The sequence below is a fragment of the Scyliorhinus torazame genome, chromosome 1, assembly GCF_047496885.1.
Source record: "Scyliorhinus torazame isolate Kashiwa2021f chromosome 1, sScyTor2.1, whole genome shotgun sequence".
NCBI classification, from domain to species: domain Eukaryota; kingdom Metazoa; phylum Chordata; class Chondrichthyes; order Carcharhiniformes; family Scyliorhinidae; genus Scyliorhinus; species Scyliorhinus torazame.
The window spans coordinates 153,365,053-153,379,736 of record NC_092707.1 but is presented as its reverse complement, the minus strand read 5'-3'; the positions used below and the strand labels follow the sequence as shown (position 1 = coordinate 153,379,736).

At 46.2% G+C, this 14,684-nt stretch overlaps 1 protein-coding gene across 1 annotated transcript in view; it reads left to right on the top strand.

Moving 5' to 3' along the window:
• Positions 1-14,684, top strand: part of gmeb1 (glucocorticoid modulatory element binding protein 1) — a 68,012-nt gene that overhangs the window by 42,336 nt on the left and 10,992 nt on the right. Inside the window, exons 6-7 of the mRNA XM_072501028.1 lie at positions 2,516-2,641; positions 13,774-13,911. Of these exons, the coding sequence (XP_072357129.1) occupies positions 2,516-2,641; positions 13,774-13,911 (264 nt within the window). The remainder of the gene's footprint in view (positions 1-2,515; positions 2,642-13,773; positions 13,912-14,684) is intronic.

The following is a 14,684-nucleotide window of genomic DNA, read 5'->3' as shown; positions in this document are numbered from 1 at the left end:
CAAACTGAGCTTTGGTCAGCAGCTTATTGGTGAGTTAATGCTGCTTGATAGCCCTGTCATTGGCACCTTCCATCAATTTGCTGATTAAGAGTAGACAGATGGGGCAATAGTTAGGCAAGGTTAGATTTGTCCTCCCTTTTGCAGACAGGACGAAACAATTTTCCACTTTGTTGGATAGATGTCAGTACTGTAACTATACTGGAATGACTTGACTAGGGAATTATGGGGCCTAAGTCTTCAGTACCACAGCCAGAATGGTGTCAGGGTCCATAGCTTTTGCTGTATCCAGTAGTCTCAGCTATTCCCTGCTATCCCATGGAATAAATCGAATTGGCTGAAGACTCAGATTTCTGATGCTGGAGACTTCAGCAAGTGACTGAGGTGGATCGTCCATTCAGCATTTCTGAATGAAGATGGTTGCCGCGCTTGAGCCTCCTCCTTTTTTACTCGTGCTGTGCTCCACCATCCTTGAGGATGGGGTTGTTCATGGAGCCACTGCCTCTTAGTTATTTAACTACCCACCACTATTCAGCACAGGATGTAGCAGACTGCATTGCTTTCATCTGATCCCTTGGTTGTAGCTTATCTATGTCCATAACATTCTGCTTCTACTGTTTAGCATGTGTGTAATCCTGTGCTGTAGCATCACCAAAATGCAACCTATTTTTAGGTATGCCTGATGCTGCACCGATCATGCTCTTCCATACTCCCATTTGAACCAGAGCTTGTGCACTGTCTTGGTACAGTTAGGGACAAGAGGTGGAATGCAGTTCTGCTGCTAACCTCGTGGATGCGTAATGTCTGGCTGCCAGATCTGTTCTGAATGCATCCCTGTTAGCACAATGGTAATGGCCTACAACACAATGGAGGAGCTCCTTGGTGTGAAAATGATATTTCATCTCAACAAGAACTGTGCTCACTCCTACCAGTACTGTTATGGGCAGATACATGTATAACGGGATGGTGAGGACAAAGTCAAGTAGGTTTTCCCTCATGTTGGTTTCTTACCACCTGCCACGGGCCTAGTCTGGCATCTTTAGCTGTTAGGATTCAACACCATGGTCAATAGTGATGCAACTTATCCACTCTTGGTGATGTAGGACATGTTTGTGGAGCATTTGGAGACACATATAGATCAGATTGGATAAGGACAGCAGATTTTCTTTTGGCTGAAATTTTAGTTTTATGATCACCATAACTGAAACTCTATTTTTATTCCCGATTCATTCAATTAACTAAATTGACATTCCTTGGCTACCGTAGCGGAATCTGAATTTTTTTCCCTTCTTTCTTTCTATCTATCTATCATTAGTTTAGGCCATTGGATTACTAGACCAGTAAAGTAACCACAGTACTATTATATTTCTGTATGTGATTGGCACGCCCCTAGTACAACCAGATATTATGCATCTGGCATGTAGAGTTCCTACAGAACTGCTCTGATTACTGCTCCTTGGATGTTGCACATAATTGTGCCGCCACTGAACTTCCTAGGTTCATAATATGTGTTTAGTACATTTAAATACTTGTCACTCCTGATGCACTATGCATTTCTTGTGGGCAGTTATTGAAGAGTTACCAACACCCCCACCTCAAATCACCCTTTGGCCTTTAATATCAAAGAAGCAGACCACTTACACAAACAATGACCCTGTTGGAAAGAAATGGAATGTTGCATAGTTTTTTTTTTTATGGCTTCCCCTGAATTTCCCCTTCTAAACAGGTTATGAGCAAGTTACACAGCTCACGCTTGTCTGGTGTAGTATGACAGGATCTCCAGTCAAAGTTACAACTGGGGCATTGATAAAGTGCTGCACCGTTGGGCAAACCGTCAGCTGTGCTTTGTGCTGCTTGAGTTATCATCAGGCCTCCAGGCTCAGTCATACAGATCTACCTTTGAACCACATAATGTTTTGAGGAATAGAAAATATTTAATGTGCTGGATGGCATTCCTATTGATGGACCATTTCTGCTGACAGATTGGGGGGGGGTGAAGATCTGGGACATGCATTCAAACAACGCAAAGGTAGGAACAGGCTAGATGTTAGGCAGTTCTGTTTTTTTCCTGGAGAGTGATGGGCCCCTGGAATATACTGCAAGTTGTTGTTCTGGATGCTGACTCTCGTGGGCCTCCAAGAAGGAGCTGGTGCGACTCCTAACTGGGCAGAGGTCACATATGTAAAATGTAAATGGGTTAACAGTTAACGCCTGAGGATATCTGCAAGGAATTTTCCGGACTCTTTTTCATCCTTAATTTTCCTGAGTGTTTAATTACACAGGGATTGGGGCTGGGGTAGAAAATGTTTGATCATGATGCTTCACGAATCATGTGAGGCAAGATTGATGAGCAGTTAATATTTTCCTGCCAGCTTTTTTATTATGTGGGATTACTCTCTAATTGTTGAAGAATGGCACAATGAAGTTGCAGGTAAGAGGAAAGGGATGAGATTTTGTCTACTCTAGTAGAACAAAAAAAGTATAGTTCCAGTCTAAGGAATGTCTGTTCATTTTGCAGGCAATGGGGCCCACATCACTGTGTCTGAAGAGAACACTGAAGAGTGCATTGAATGGAGTCCAGCGCTGACCACAGTTGCGGTCACTACAGAGGATTTAAACAGGAAAGATGGTGAAGAGATCTCTGGTGAGTTCAGTGAGCCTACCTGTTCTGAGCTATAGTCAATTCTGAGCTATAGTCAAATTAAAAGCCCTGCAATGCTAGAGTTCTAGCTGACATCAGAAAACATAGCCTGTAGCCTGCACAGGAGGAATCCAAATGCTTAAAAAATACAAATCATTGAACAAATTTTGCTGGTTATGAGGCGGCACAGTGGTGAGCCCTGCAATCTCACGGCGCCGAGGTCCCAGGTCCTGGGACACTGTCCGTGTGGAGTTTGCACGTTCTCTCCATGTTTGCGTGGGTTTCACCCCCACAACCCAAAGATGTGTAGGGTAGGTGGATTGAACATGCTAAATTGCCCCTTAATTGGAAAAAATGAATTGGGTACTCTAAATTTATAAAAGAAAAAGAAGTTTTGCTGGTTATAAAATATTGTCACTCCATAATGCTGTACCAACTAAATGCACTACCTCGGTCTCATGTTGAGCTATGCAAACCAGCAAGTCTTGCGTCCATAAATAGATCTGGCTGGTCTGATACCCCGAAGACTGCCACTTTCGGGCATGTCTCCACCATCATCCGCACCACTTTGGACATTGCCTCAAAGAAGGCTGTCCAGTACCCACTAGTCTGGGGCAAGACCATAACATGTGGGAGTGGTTGGCCAGGCCTCCTTGGCACCGCTCACATCTGTCCTCCACCTCCGGGAAGAATCTACTCATTCAAGTTCTTGTTAAGTGGGCTCTATGTACCACTTTCAGTTGCGTCAGGTTGAGCCTTGCACGTGGAGGTGGAGTTGACCCTATGCAGTGCTTTGCTCCAGAGTACCCACCCTATTTTAATCCCCAGGTCTTCCATTTCTTTCTCGTTGCATCCTGTACGGTGTCAGCCCTTTCTACCAGTCATTCATACATGTCGCTACAGTTTCCTTTATCAAGGATGTTTGCATCCAGTAGCTCTTCCAGTAATGTCTGTCGTGGCGGTTGTGGGTACGTCCTTTAAAGGTGGCGTCAGTCAGCACTGATGTGAACCTATGGTTGTTGCAGATGGGGGCTTTGTCCAACATTTTGGTCAGGCCAAATTGCTGCTGTCGTTGACTCCAGGACTGGAAGGTGGCTATCACCACTGGGCTGCTGGAGTATTTTTTGGGTGGGGATGGGAGTGCTGCCGTGACGAGGGCCCGGAGGGAGGTCCCCTTGCAGGAGGCCTCCTCCGTGAGCACCCACTAGGCTTCTGGCTCCTTGATCCATCCCCTTGGCTATCGCCACCCAGTGGTAGAATTGTAGGTCTGGGAGGGCTAGCCCACCCTCCGATTTTGTTTTTTGTGGGACCTTCTTTGTGATCCTAGCATTCTTCCCCTCCCATACGAACGGCATGATTTGTTTGTCAAGTGCTTTCAAAAAGGCCTTGGGGATGTAGATCGGGATAGATCAAAGTAGGAAGAGGTACCTGAGCAGTATGTTCATTTTGATCGTCTGGACTCTTCCCCAAGAGGGAGCGTGGGAGTGTGTTCGATCTTTGCAGGTCCTTTTTGACTTCCTCTGTCAGACTGGTGAGGTTCCATTTGTGGATCCCTTTCCAGTCATGGGCTATTTGGATCCCAAGGTAGCGGAAGTTGTGTCGGGCTTGTTTAAACAACAGTCCCATTGGTGCTGCCCCCCGCTCCTTGTGGGTGTACCGGGAAAATCTCTCTTTTGCTCATGTTGAGTTGTAGCCCGAGAAGGCACCAAACTCTTTCAGGAGCGTGATGATTCCGTCCATGCTGCTTTGTGGGTCCGAAATGTAGAGGAGCAGGTCATCTGCATAGAGTGAGACTCTGCTCTCTGCCACCCCTTCGGATCCCCCTCCAGATTGTTGCTGCTCCGAGGGCGATTGCTAATGGTTCGATCACTAGAGCGAACAGCAGCGGGGACAGTGGGCATCCTTGTCTGGTGCCCCTGTGCAGCTGGACGTATCGGGAGTTGGTGTTGTTTGTCCGTATGCTCACCATGGGAGCGTTGTACCCAGGAGGTGAACCCTGTTCCAAGCCCGAACTGCTCCAATACCTCTGAGGTACGTCCATTCAACCCTGTCGAACGCCTTTTCTGCGTCCAGGTGTTCTCTCTCCGGATGGGGTCATTATCACGCCTGATGTTCGAGGTTAGCTGTCAACCTTTGACAAAACCCGTCTGGTCCTCTGCGACCACCTCTGGTATGCAGTCTTTCTAGCCTTTTGGCTAGGATTTTGGCCAGTATTTTGCCATCTGCGTTTAGAACATAGAACATTACAGCGCAGTACAGGCCCTTCGGCCCTCGATGTTGCGCCGACCTTTGAAACCATTCTAAAGCCCATCTACACTATTCCCTTATCGTCCATATGTCTATCCAATGACCATTTGAATGCCCTTAGTGTTGGCAAGTCCACTACTGTTGCAGGCAGGGCATTCCACGTCCTTACTACTCTCTGAGTAAAGAAACTGCCTCTGACATCAGTCTCATATCTATCTCCCCTCAAGCTATGTCCCCTCGTGCTAGACATCACCATCCGAGGAAAAAGGCGCTCACTGTCCACCCTATCTAACCCTCTGATCATCTTGTATGCCTCAATTAAGTCACCTCTTAACCTTCTTCTCTCTAACGAAAACAGCCTCAAGTCCCTCTGCCTTTCCTCATAAGATCTTCCCTCCATACCAGGCAACATTCTGGTAAATCTCCTCTGCACCCTTTCCAATGCTTTCACATCCTTCCTATAATGTGGCGACCAGAATTGCATGCAATACTCCAAATGCGGCGGCACCAGAGTTTTGTACAGCTGCAACTTGACCTCATGGCTCCGAAACTCAATCCCTCTACCAATAAAAGCCAACACACCATGCGCCTTCTTAACAACCCTCTCAACCTGGGTGGCAACTTTCAGGGATCGATGTACATGGACACCGAGATCTCTCTGCTCATCCACACTGCCAAGAATCTTACCATTAACCCAGTACTCTGTCTTCCTGTTATTTCTTCCAAAATGAATCACCTCACACTTTTCTGCATTAAACTCCATTTGCCACCTCTCAGCCCAGCGCTGCAGCTTATCTATGTCCCTCTGTAACTTGTAACATCCTTCCGCACTGTCCACAACTCCCCCGACTTTAGTGTCATCTGCAAATTTACTCACCCATCCTTCTACGCCCTCCTCCAGGCCATTTATAAAAATGACAAACGGCAGTGGCCCCAAAACAGATCCTTGTGGTACACCACTAGTAACTGGACTCCAGTCTGAACATTTCCCATCAACCACCACCCTTTGTCTTCCAGCTAGCCAATTTCTGATCCAAACTGCTAAATCACCCTGAATCCCATGGCTCCGTATTTTCTGCAGTAGCCTACCGTGGGGAACCTTATCAAACGTTTTACTGAAATCCATATACACCACATCAACTGCTTTACCCTCATCCATCTGTTTGGTCACCTTCTCAAAGAACTCAATAAGGTTTGTAAGGCACGACCTACCCTTCACAAAACCGTGTTGACTATCTCTAAGCAAATTATTCCTTTCCAGATGATTATACATCCTATCTCTTATAAACCTTTCCAAGATTTTGCCCACAACAGAAGTAAGGCTCACTGGTCTATAGTTACCGGGGTTGTCTCTACTCCCCTTCTTGAACAAGGGGACAACATTTGCTATCCTCCAGTCTTCTGCCACTATTCCTGTAGACAAAGATGACTTAAAGATCAAAGCCGAAGGCTCAGCAATCTCCTCCCTAGCTTCCCAGAGAATCCTAGGATAATCCCATCCGCCCCAGGGGACTTATCTATTTTCACACTTTCCAGAATTGCTAACACCTCCTCCTTATGAACCTCAAGCCCTTCTAGTCTAGTAGCCTGAATCTCAGTATTCTCCTCGATAACATTGTCTTTCTCCTGTGTGAATACTGACGAAAAATATTCATTTAGCACCTCTCCTATCTCCTCGGACTCCACGCACAACTTCCCACTACTGTCCTTGACGGGCCCTACTCTTAACCTAGTCATTCTTTTATTCCTGACATATCTACAGAAAGCTTTAGGGTTATCCTTGATCCTACCTGCCAAAGATTTCTCATGTCCCCTCCTAGCTCTTCTTAGCTCTCTCTTTAGGTCCTTCCTGGCTAACTTGTAACTCTTGAGCCCCCTAACTGAACCTTCATGTCTCATCTTTACATAAGCCTCCTCCTTCCTCTTGACAAGTGTTTCGACTGCTTTAGTAAAGCACGGTTCCCTTGCTCGACCACTTCCTCCCTGTCTGACAGGTACATACTTATCAAGGACACACAGTAGCTGTTCCTTGAACAAGCTCCACATTTCGATTGTGCCCATCCCCTGCAGTTTTCCTTTCCATCCAATGCATCTTAAGTCTTGTCTTATCGCATCATAATTGCCTTTCCCCCAGATATAACTCTTGCCCTGCGGTATATACCTATCCCTTTCCATCAGTAAAGTAAACGTAATCGAATTGTGGTCACTATCACCAAAGTGCTCACCTACCTCCAAATCTAACACTTGTCCTGGTTCATTACCCAGTACCAAATCCAATATGGCCTCGCCTCTCGTTGGTCTATCTACATACTGTGTCAGGAAACCCTCCTGCACACATTGGACAAAAATTGACCCATTTAATGTCCTCAAACTATAGCGTTTCCAGTCAATATTTGGAAAGTTAAAGTCCCCCATAACAACTACCCTGTTGCTTTCGCTCCTATTCAAAATCATCTTTGCAATCCTTTCCTCTACATCTCTGGAACTTTTCGGAGGCCTATAGAAAACCCTTAACAGGGTGACCTCTTCTTTCCTGTTTCTAACCTCAGCCCATACTACCGCAGTAGACGAGTCCTCATCAAACGTCCTTTCTACCACCGTAATACTGTCCTTGACTAACAATGCCACCCCTCCCCCTCTTTTACCACCTTCCCTGCGCTTACTGAAATATCTAAACCCCGGCACCTGCAACAACCATTTCTGTCCCTGCTCTATCCATGTCTCCGAAATGGCCACGACATCGAAGACCCAGGTACCAACAAATGCCGCAGGTTCACCCACCTTATTCCGAATGCTCCTGGCATTGAAGACGACACAAGTTAAACCACCTTCCTGCCTGCCGGTACACTCCTGCAACTTTGAAACCTTACTCATGCCCTCACTACTCTCAACCTCCTGTATACTGGAGCTACAATTCCGGTTCCCAAGCCCCTGCTGAACTAGTTTAAACCATCCCGAAGAGCATTAGCAAATTTCCCCCCCAGGATATTGGTACCCCTCTGGTCAAGGTGTAGACCATCCCGTTTGTAGAGGTCCCACCGACCCCAGAATGAGCCCCAATTATCCAGAAATCTGAAACCCTCCCTCCTGCACCATCCCTGTAGCCACGTGTTCAACTCCTCTCTCTCTCCCTATTCCTCGTCTCGCTAGCACGAGGCACGGGTAACAACACAGAGATAATAACTATGTTTGTCCTAGATCTAAGTTTCCACCCTAGCTTCCTGAATTCCTGCCTTACATCCCTATCCCTTTTTCTACCTATGTCGTTGGTACCTATGTGGACCACGACTTGGGGCTGCTCCCCCTCCCCCTTAAGGATCCCGAAAACACTATCCGAGACATCACGCACCCTGGCACCTGGGAGGCAACACACCAACCGCGAGTCTCTCGTTCCTACAGAATTTCCTATCTATTCCCCTTACTATGGAGTCTCCAATAACTAATGCTCTACTCCTCTCCCCCTTTCCCTTCTGAGCAACAGTGACAGACTCTATGCCAGAGACCTGTACCCCATGGCTTACCCCTGGTAAGTGCCATCTCCCCCCCCCCTAACAGTATCCAAAGTGGAGATGGGTCCACTTCCCACAGATTAAATCAGCAGGGACACTGACGGCGTCCCTCACCTCAAACATTCTGCAGGAGGAACATTGCACTACCTTCCCTGACATCCCCTCCAGATAAAAAAATGAAAAAGAAAGAAAAAGCTTGCCTGTTATTCACGCCCCTTCTCAGCAAGCATTCACTCAGAAACCTCTGCGCCCTGCACGGTAACACCCGAGGGAAAATAAAAGAAAAACTACTTACCAGTCATCAGCCAATCCCTTACCTGCAGGCTGTGACGTCACGGTTCAACTTCTTTCTACTTCTACCTGCCCTCGAGCCTTCCTCTTGATCTTTACAGCGGTTGGGTTTTTTTGGTTAGAGGAGGGTTTAAGTGTCACTTGACAACAGCTCCTCCACAAACCACCTTCAAGTTAGGGCGACCACAACGGACCTATGCAAATTTCCCCCGCAACAGCCAATCAGCAGCTCCACTCTACTACCCTCTGCTGGCTGAGAGGCTTCCCAGTGAGATGGCTCTGTATGACCCCACATTCCGTTGGGTTTTTATCTTTCTTGGGTATCAGCGAGATTGAGGCCTGTGCTCGTGTAGTTGGTAGCGTGCCCCTAGCCAGCGAGGCTGTGAACGTCTCCCGCAGGTGCTGGGCCAGTGCTGTCGCAAATGTTTTGTAGAAGTCCGCCGGGAACCCGTCTGGTCCCAGCGCCTTCCCCGCCTGCATGGAGCATGGAGCTAATGGTCCACATTGACTCTCCATGATCTTTCCCAGTGCTAGTGGTGCTTTCAGGCACCTGTTTTCTGCCCTCCCACACGACTGGCATGTCCAGTCCATCAAGGAACCATTTCATCCCAGACTCCCCTGCTGGGAACTCTGAGGTGTACAGCCCTTGGTAGAAGGCCTCAAAGATTTTGTTGATCTTTTCTGGTTCTGTTTCTAATGTGCCTCTGGTATCCCTGATTTGTGCAATTTCTCTGGTGGCTGCCTGCTTTCTCAGCTGGTGTGCCAACAGGCGGCTGGCTTTGTCTCTGTGTTCGTATAGGGTCCCCCGTGCCTGGCGGAGTTGGTGCACTGCTTTCCTAGTGGAGAACCTTTGTTCCTTTGTAACTCTTTCCTCTCCGCCAGGTCGGGGCCTTGGAGCATTTATGATCTACCTTCAGTATGGAGCCGACCAGCTGCTGTCTAGCTGCCCTTTCCTCCCTATCTGTTCGCACTTTGAAAGCGATAACTTCCCCTCTTATTACAGCCTTTCGCGATTCCCAGAACGTGGAGGGTGAGACCTTCCCTTTTGGTTGTTCTCCGTGTACTCTGCTGTGGCCTGCGATATCTTTTTGTTGAAGGCCTTGTCGGCTAGTAGGGCAGTGTCCAACCTCCATGTGGGATGTTGGTCTATGTCCGTCTCCAACCTCACATCCATGTAGTGTGGAGCGTGGTCGGATATCACAATTGCGGAGTATTTAGCTTTGACCAGTCCCGGAAGCACCATTGCCCCCACCACAAAGAAGTCAATTCTGGTGTGTACGTTGTGTACTGGGGAAAAGAAAGAGAACTCCTTCTCCCCTTGGTGGGTGAACCTCCAGGGGTCCACCACCCTCATCTGTTCTATAAAACGACTGAGTTCCTTTGCCATGTTTGAGGTTTTCCCTGTTTTGGGGTTTGATCTGTTAGTCATTGGTTCCTGTACACAGTTGAAGTTCTCCCCCCATGATTCGTCGGTGGGTTTCTCTTTCGGGGATTTCTGCCATGGTCTTTTTGATGAAGTTCTTGTCGTCCCAGTTGGGCACGTATACGTTAACTAGTACTACCGGTGCCCCGTCCAGGGCCCTGCTGACCATGACGTACCGTCCCCCTGGGTCCGTAACCATCTTTGTCGCCCAAAACATCATCCTCTTGCTGATCAGTATTGCCACCCCGCTGGCTCTCGTCCCGTAACAGGAATGGTAGGTCTGTCCCACCCAGCCCTTTCGTACCCGCAGTCAGTCCTTTTCTCAGGTGTGTCTCTTGGAGGAAGACTATGTCGGCTTTCATGTTTTTTAGGTGATCTTTTCACTGGGCCGTTGAGCCCCCTTACGTTCCAGGTGACTATCCTGGTGAGGGGCTTCTGTCCCCCCGTTCCTGTTGAATTAACCATACTTACCTTTACTGGTGGCATGTGGTGCAATGGTTAGCACTGGGACTGCGGCGCTGAGGACCCTGGTTCGAATCCCGGCCCTGGGTCATAGTCCGTGTGGAGTTTGCACATTCTCCCTGTGTCTGCGTGGGTTTCACCCCCACAACCCAAAGATGTGCAAGTTAGGTGGATTGACTGCGCTAAATTGCCCCTTTAATTGGAAAAAAAAAATAATTGGGTACTCTAAATTTATTTTTAAAAAGGTACTTACCTTTTGTATGCGCCCCTGCACTCCGGGGTTTCCCTTTGTTAGGGGGCCGTCCAAGATGGCCGCTGTTCAAAAGTGAACATAAGAATTCATAATTTTATAGAATCCCTGCAATGCAGAGGGAGGCCATTCAGCCCATCGAGTCTGCACCGACCCTCTGAAAGAGCACTCTACCTGGGCACACGCCCCCACCCTATCCCCACCCAACCTTTTGGACACTAAGGGACAATTTAGCACCTAACCTGTACATGTTTGGACTCTGGGAGGAAACCCACATAGACACAGGAAGAACATATAAACTCCAAACAGGCAGTCACCCAAGCTTGGAATTGAACCCGGGTCCCAGCCGCTGTGAGGCAGCAGTTCTAACCACTGTGCCACCAAGCCGCCCTTTACACACTAAATACCACTAACAGCAATTGGGTAATGATTAGATAATCTATTTTAGTGATGGTGATTGAGGGATAACTTTTCGCAAGGTCACTAAGAACCCCCTGCTGTTTTACAAAATATAGCAACGGGATCTTTTACATCTATCTGAGGGACAGATGGGGCTTTTAAACATCTCTCCCTAACCACAGCTTCTCCAAGAATGCAGCATTCCATTAGTACAGCACTGAAGCTTCAGCCTAGATTATGAGCTCAAAACTCAAGTGATACGTGAACCACTGAGTCACAGCTGATGTTCTCTAACATGCTTAGAATTAATACTACTTCCAACATCTTGTGGACTTTGGTCCATTGATTCACACAAAACTACATCAAGATTTATAACACAAAAAAGAACATTTGGCTTAACAGATCTATGTCAATACACCACATAAGCTACCTCTCATCTTTTTTCATTTCATAACTCATTCTTCTATTCTAGTCTCCCTAATTTCTCCTTCATGTATTATGTATTTTCCCAATAATGCACCAAAGCTAACTGCCTCAATTGCTCACTGTGATAGGAGTTTTCACATTCGCACAACTCTCCGATTAAGTAAGTTTCTCGTGAATTCCTTACTGCATTTATTAGTGACCATAGGGTATAGGAAAGGAATTAGGCCATTCGGCCGATCAAGTCTACTCTGCCATTCGATCGTGGCTGATAAGTTCTTCATCCCCATTCTCCTGCCTTCTCCCCATAACTCCTGATCCCCTGATTAATCAAGAAATCCCATTATTAATCAAGAACACTATATTTGTGCTCAACGTGCTGTTTCCTACAGGACTACAGACCAAGAGCTGGAAGGTGGATTTGGGCAGAATAGTTATTTCTTAGAACGTAGGAACATAAGAACTAGGGATAGGCAATTTAGCCTCTCGAGCTATGTGGACTTCTGATGAACATAACACCAGGTTTTGGCAATAACTTGAGGTTCACTAGCCGAACAAAATCACAATGTAGAATTGCACATGAAGATTAGGCATATGCATGAGAACTGTTTTTTAAATTTAGAGCACCCAATTCATTTTTTCCAATTAAGGGGCAATTTAGCATGATCAATCCACCTACCCTGCATATCTTTGGGTTGTGGGGGTGAAACCCACACAAACACGGGGAGAATGTGCAAACTCCACACGGACAGTGACCCAGAACCGGGATCGAACCTGGGGCCTCGGCGCTGTGAGGAAGCAGTACTAACCACTGCACCATCGTCCTGCCCCATATAGTTGAGAACTGATGATTGAATTGGGTGAATCATTTTTTAAATTCCTTGATGAAGAGTTACTGAGAGTTTGTTCCTTAAAACGTACTAGTGAATTTTCCATGGAAAGTTGAATGATGTGTTGTCTGAGAAGGCATAGAGTGTTAATAAAGTCTAAAGACAGACTCTTGTAACTTGAGTTTAGCTATTACGAAATTGTGCAGATTGGAATGTGATCATCTTTTTAGGCTGCACTTCCGCATCATGGAACATTTAAAATTGTTTTGCAAAGTGATATCTGTGTTCTAGGTATGTTAATTTTTTTACATTGTAATGACCATTGAATGATCAACACTATGATCAAAAATAGCTTGGCACTTTAAAGACCACTGATTTTTAGATGTTTAATATTGGTAATACTTTCTACAACCCTCCCTTTTCCCATGAAAGTGCATGTGTACGGACAAAAATCCAGCCATGCTCTCTATTTACACCTGTATGTTACAAACGGTTATTTTAGGAAGTGTAGGAGTTGGAGGGAACACTAAAGTAGATTAACTAGTCATTCATTTGTGGGACCTCGCTGTGAATAAATTGGTTGCAGCATTTGCCTGCACAACGACTGTGAGTGTACATCAAAAGTAGTTATTTAGCTTTGAGGTCCGAGGGAATTTTGTTTTCAGTTTTCTCATTTCTGAACGATAGTGCTACTGGAAACGAGAAGAAAAACTAATGGATCTCAGTCACCAAATATCATCAGGTGATGGCAAAAACAGTGTGTGATCATAATAACATAATTGTTCACGGGCATTTAAATCTGAAATGATGAAAAATGTGTACATATTGAGAAAGATGGGAGAGCCAAGTTTGACAGGGTAGGTGTCACCATAAAATCATACAGTACAGAGCTATTCGGCCCATTATGCCTCAAGGTTTAAATGTGTAGAAAAGTGATTCCACTGATGGCTAGATGAGTTTATTCAGTGATCCATCCAGCCCAGGAAGTTCTTGGGTTCAATCCTTCATGTATTCTGATCAGCTGATTTCTGGGAAGAGATGGCAGTCAGGGTGATACAGTTGGATTGATTGCTGCTGTGCTGGACTCAAGGGTAAATGTTGAAACAACAGCATGAAAAAATGACAACTGTATGATGCCGACAAATGGTTTGTGAAGGTTTGTATTGGAGAAAATAGAAGTTGAATGTTTGTTTCACAGCAACTGTCAGTGTGGATTTCTAAAATACTGTGAACCTTCATCCTGGACTTAGCAATGCTGTTGGAATATTAGACTTCTCGAGTGGTTTTATTTCTTGCTGCAGAGGACACCCTGGCTTTCTGGAAAGGAATAGCAGACGTGGGTTTGCTTGGGGAAGTTGTCACTAACATTCAGAAGGAACTGATGGAGATGCTAGCAGGCGTTCAGCAGAGAATGGGTCAGACGACCTTGCAGATCACAGGTAGGTGACAGAACATTTTCAGATTAAATGGCATTCTTGTGAAGGTAGCTTCCAGCTCCGTGTCTTCGTATAACCTTTCACTTGAAGATCCTGCAGCCACAACAGTCATGGTGGCACGGTCGCACAGTGGTTAGCACTGTTGCTTCACAGCACCAGGTTCCAAGGTTTGATTCCTGGCTTGGGTCACTGTCTGTGCAGAATCTGCACGTTCTCCCTGTGTCTGTATAGGTTTCCTCCGGGTTCCTCCCACAGTCTCTAAAGACGTGCTGTTAGGTACTTTGGACATTCTGAATTCTCCCCCTGTGTACCTGAACAGGCGCCGGAATGTGGCGACGAGGGGCTTTTCGCAGTAACTTCATTGCAGTGTTAATGTAAGCCTACTTGTGACAAAGATTATTATAGAAAGGACTGTGCCAGGATGCCCCCGTCTCACCATTCCACTATTTAATTAACCAACTCAATATTTCTAATGGGAGGTTGAAGTTAAATTCTCCTCGTTAACTACAGTACTGATCAATTACTCCAGTGCTATCTTTGTTGCACTCATCTTCTACCCTCCATTAACTCCAGTTTGTTTAAGACCCTGCTGGCGATGTCCCATTGAACAAGTCAAGTTCATCCACAAGTCAAGTTCATCCACCATACTCGCTGACTTAGATTAATTCATAGGCTCTCATTGCCTCAAATTTGAAACTTGTGCCCTTATCTTTAATTCCTATGAGGCTTTCCTTCCCGATCTTTAACCTTCTGCAGCCCTATCAAGCCCCTTTCCT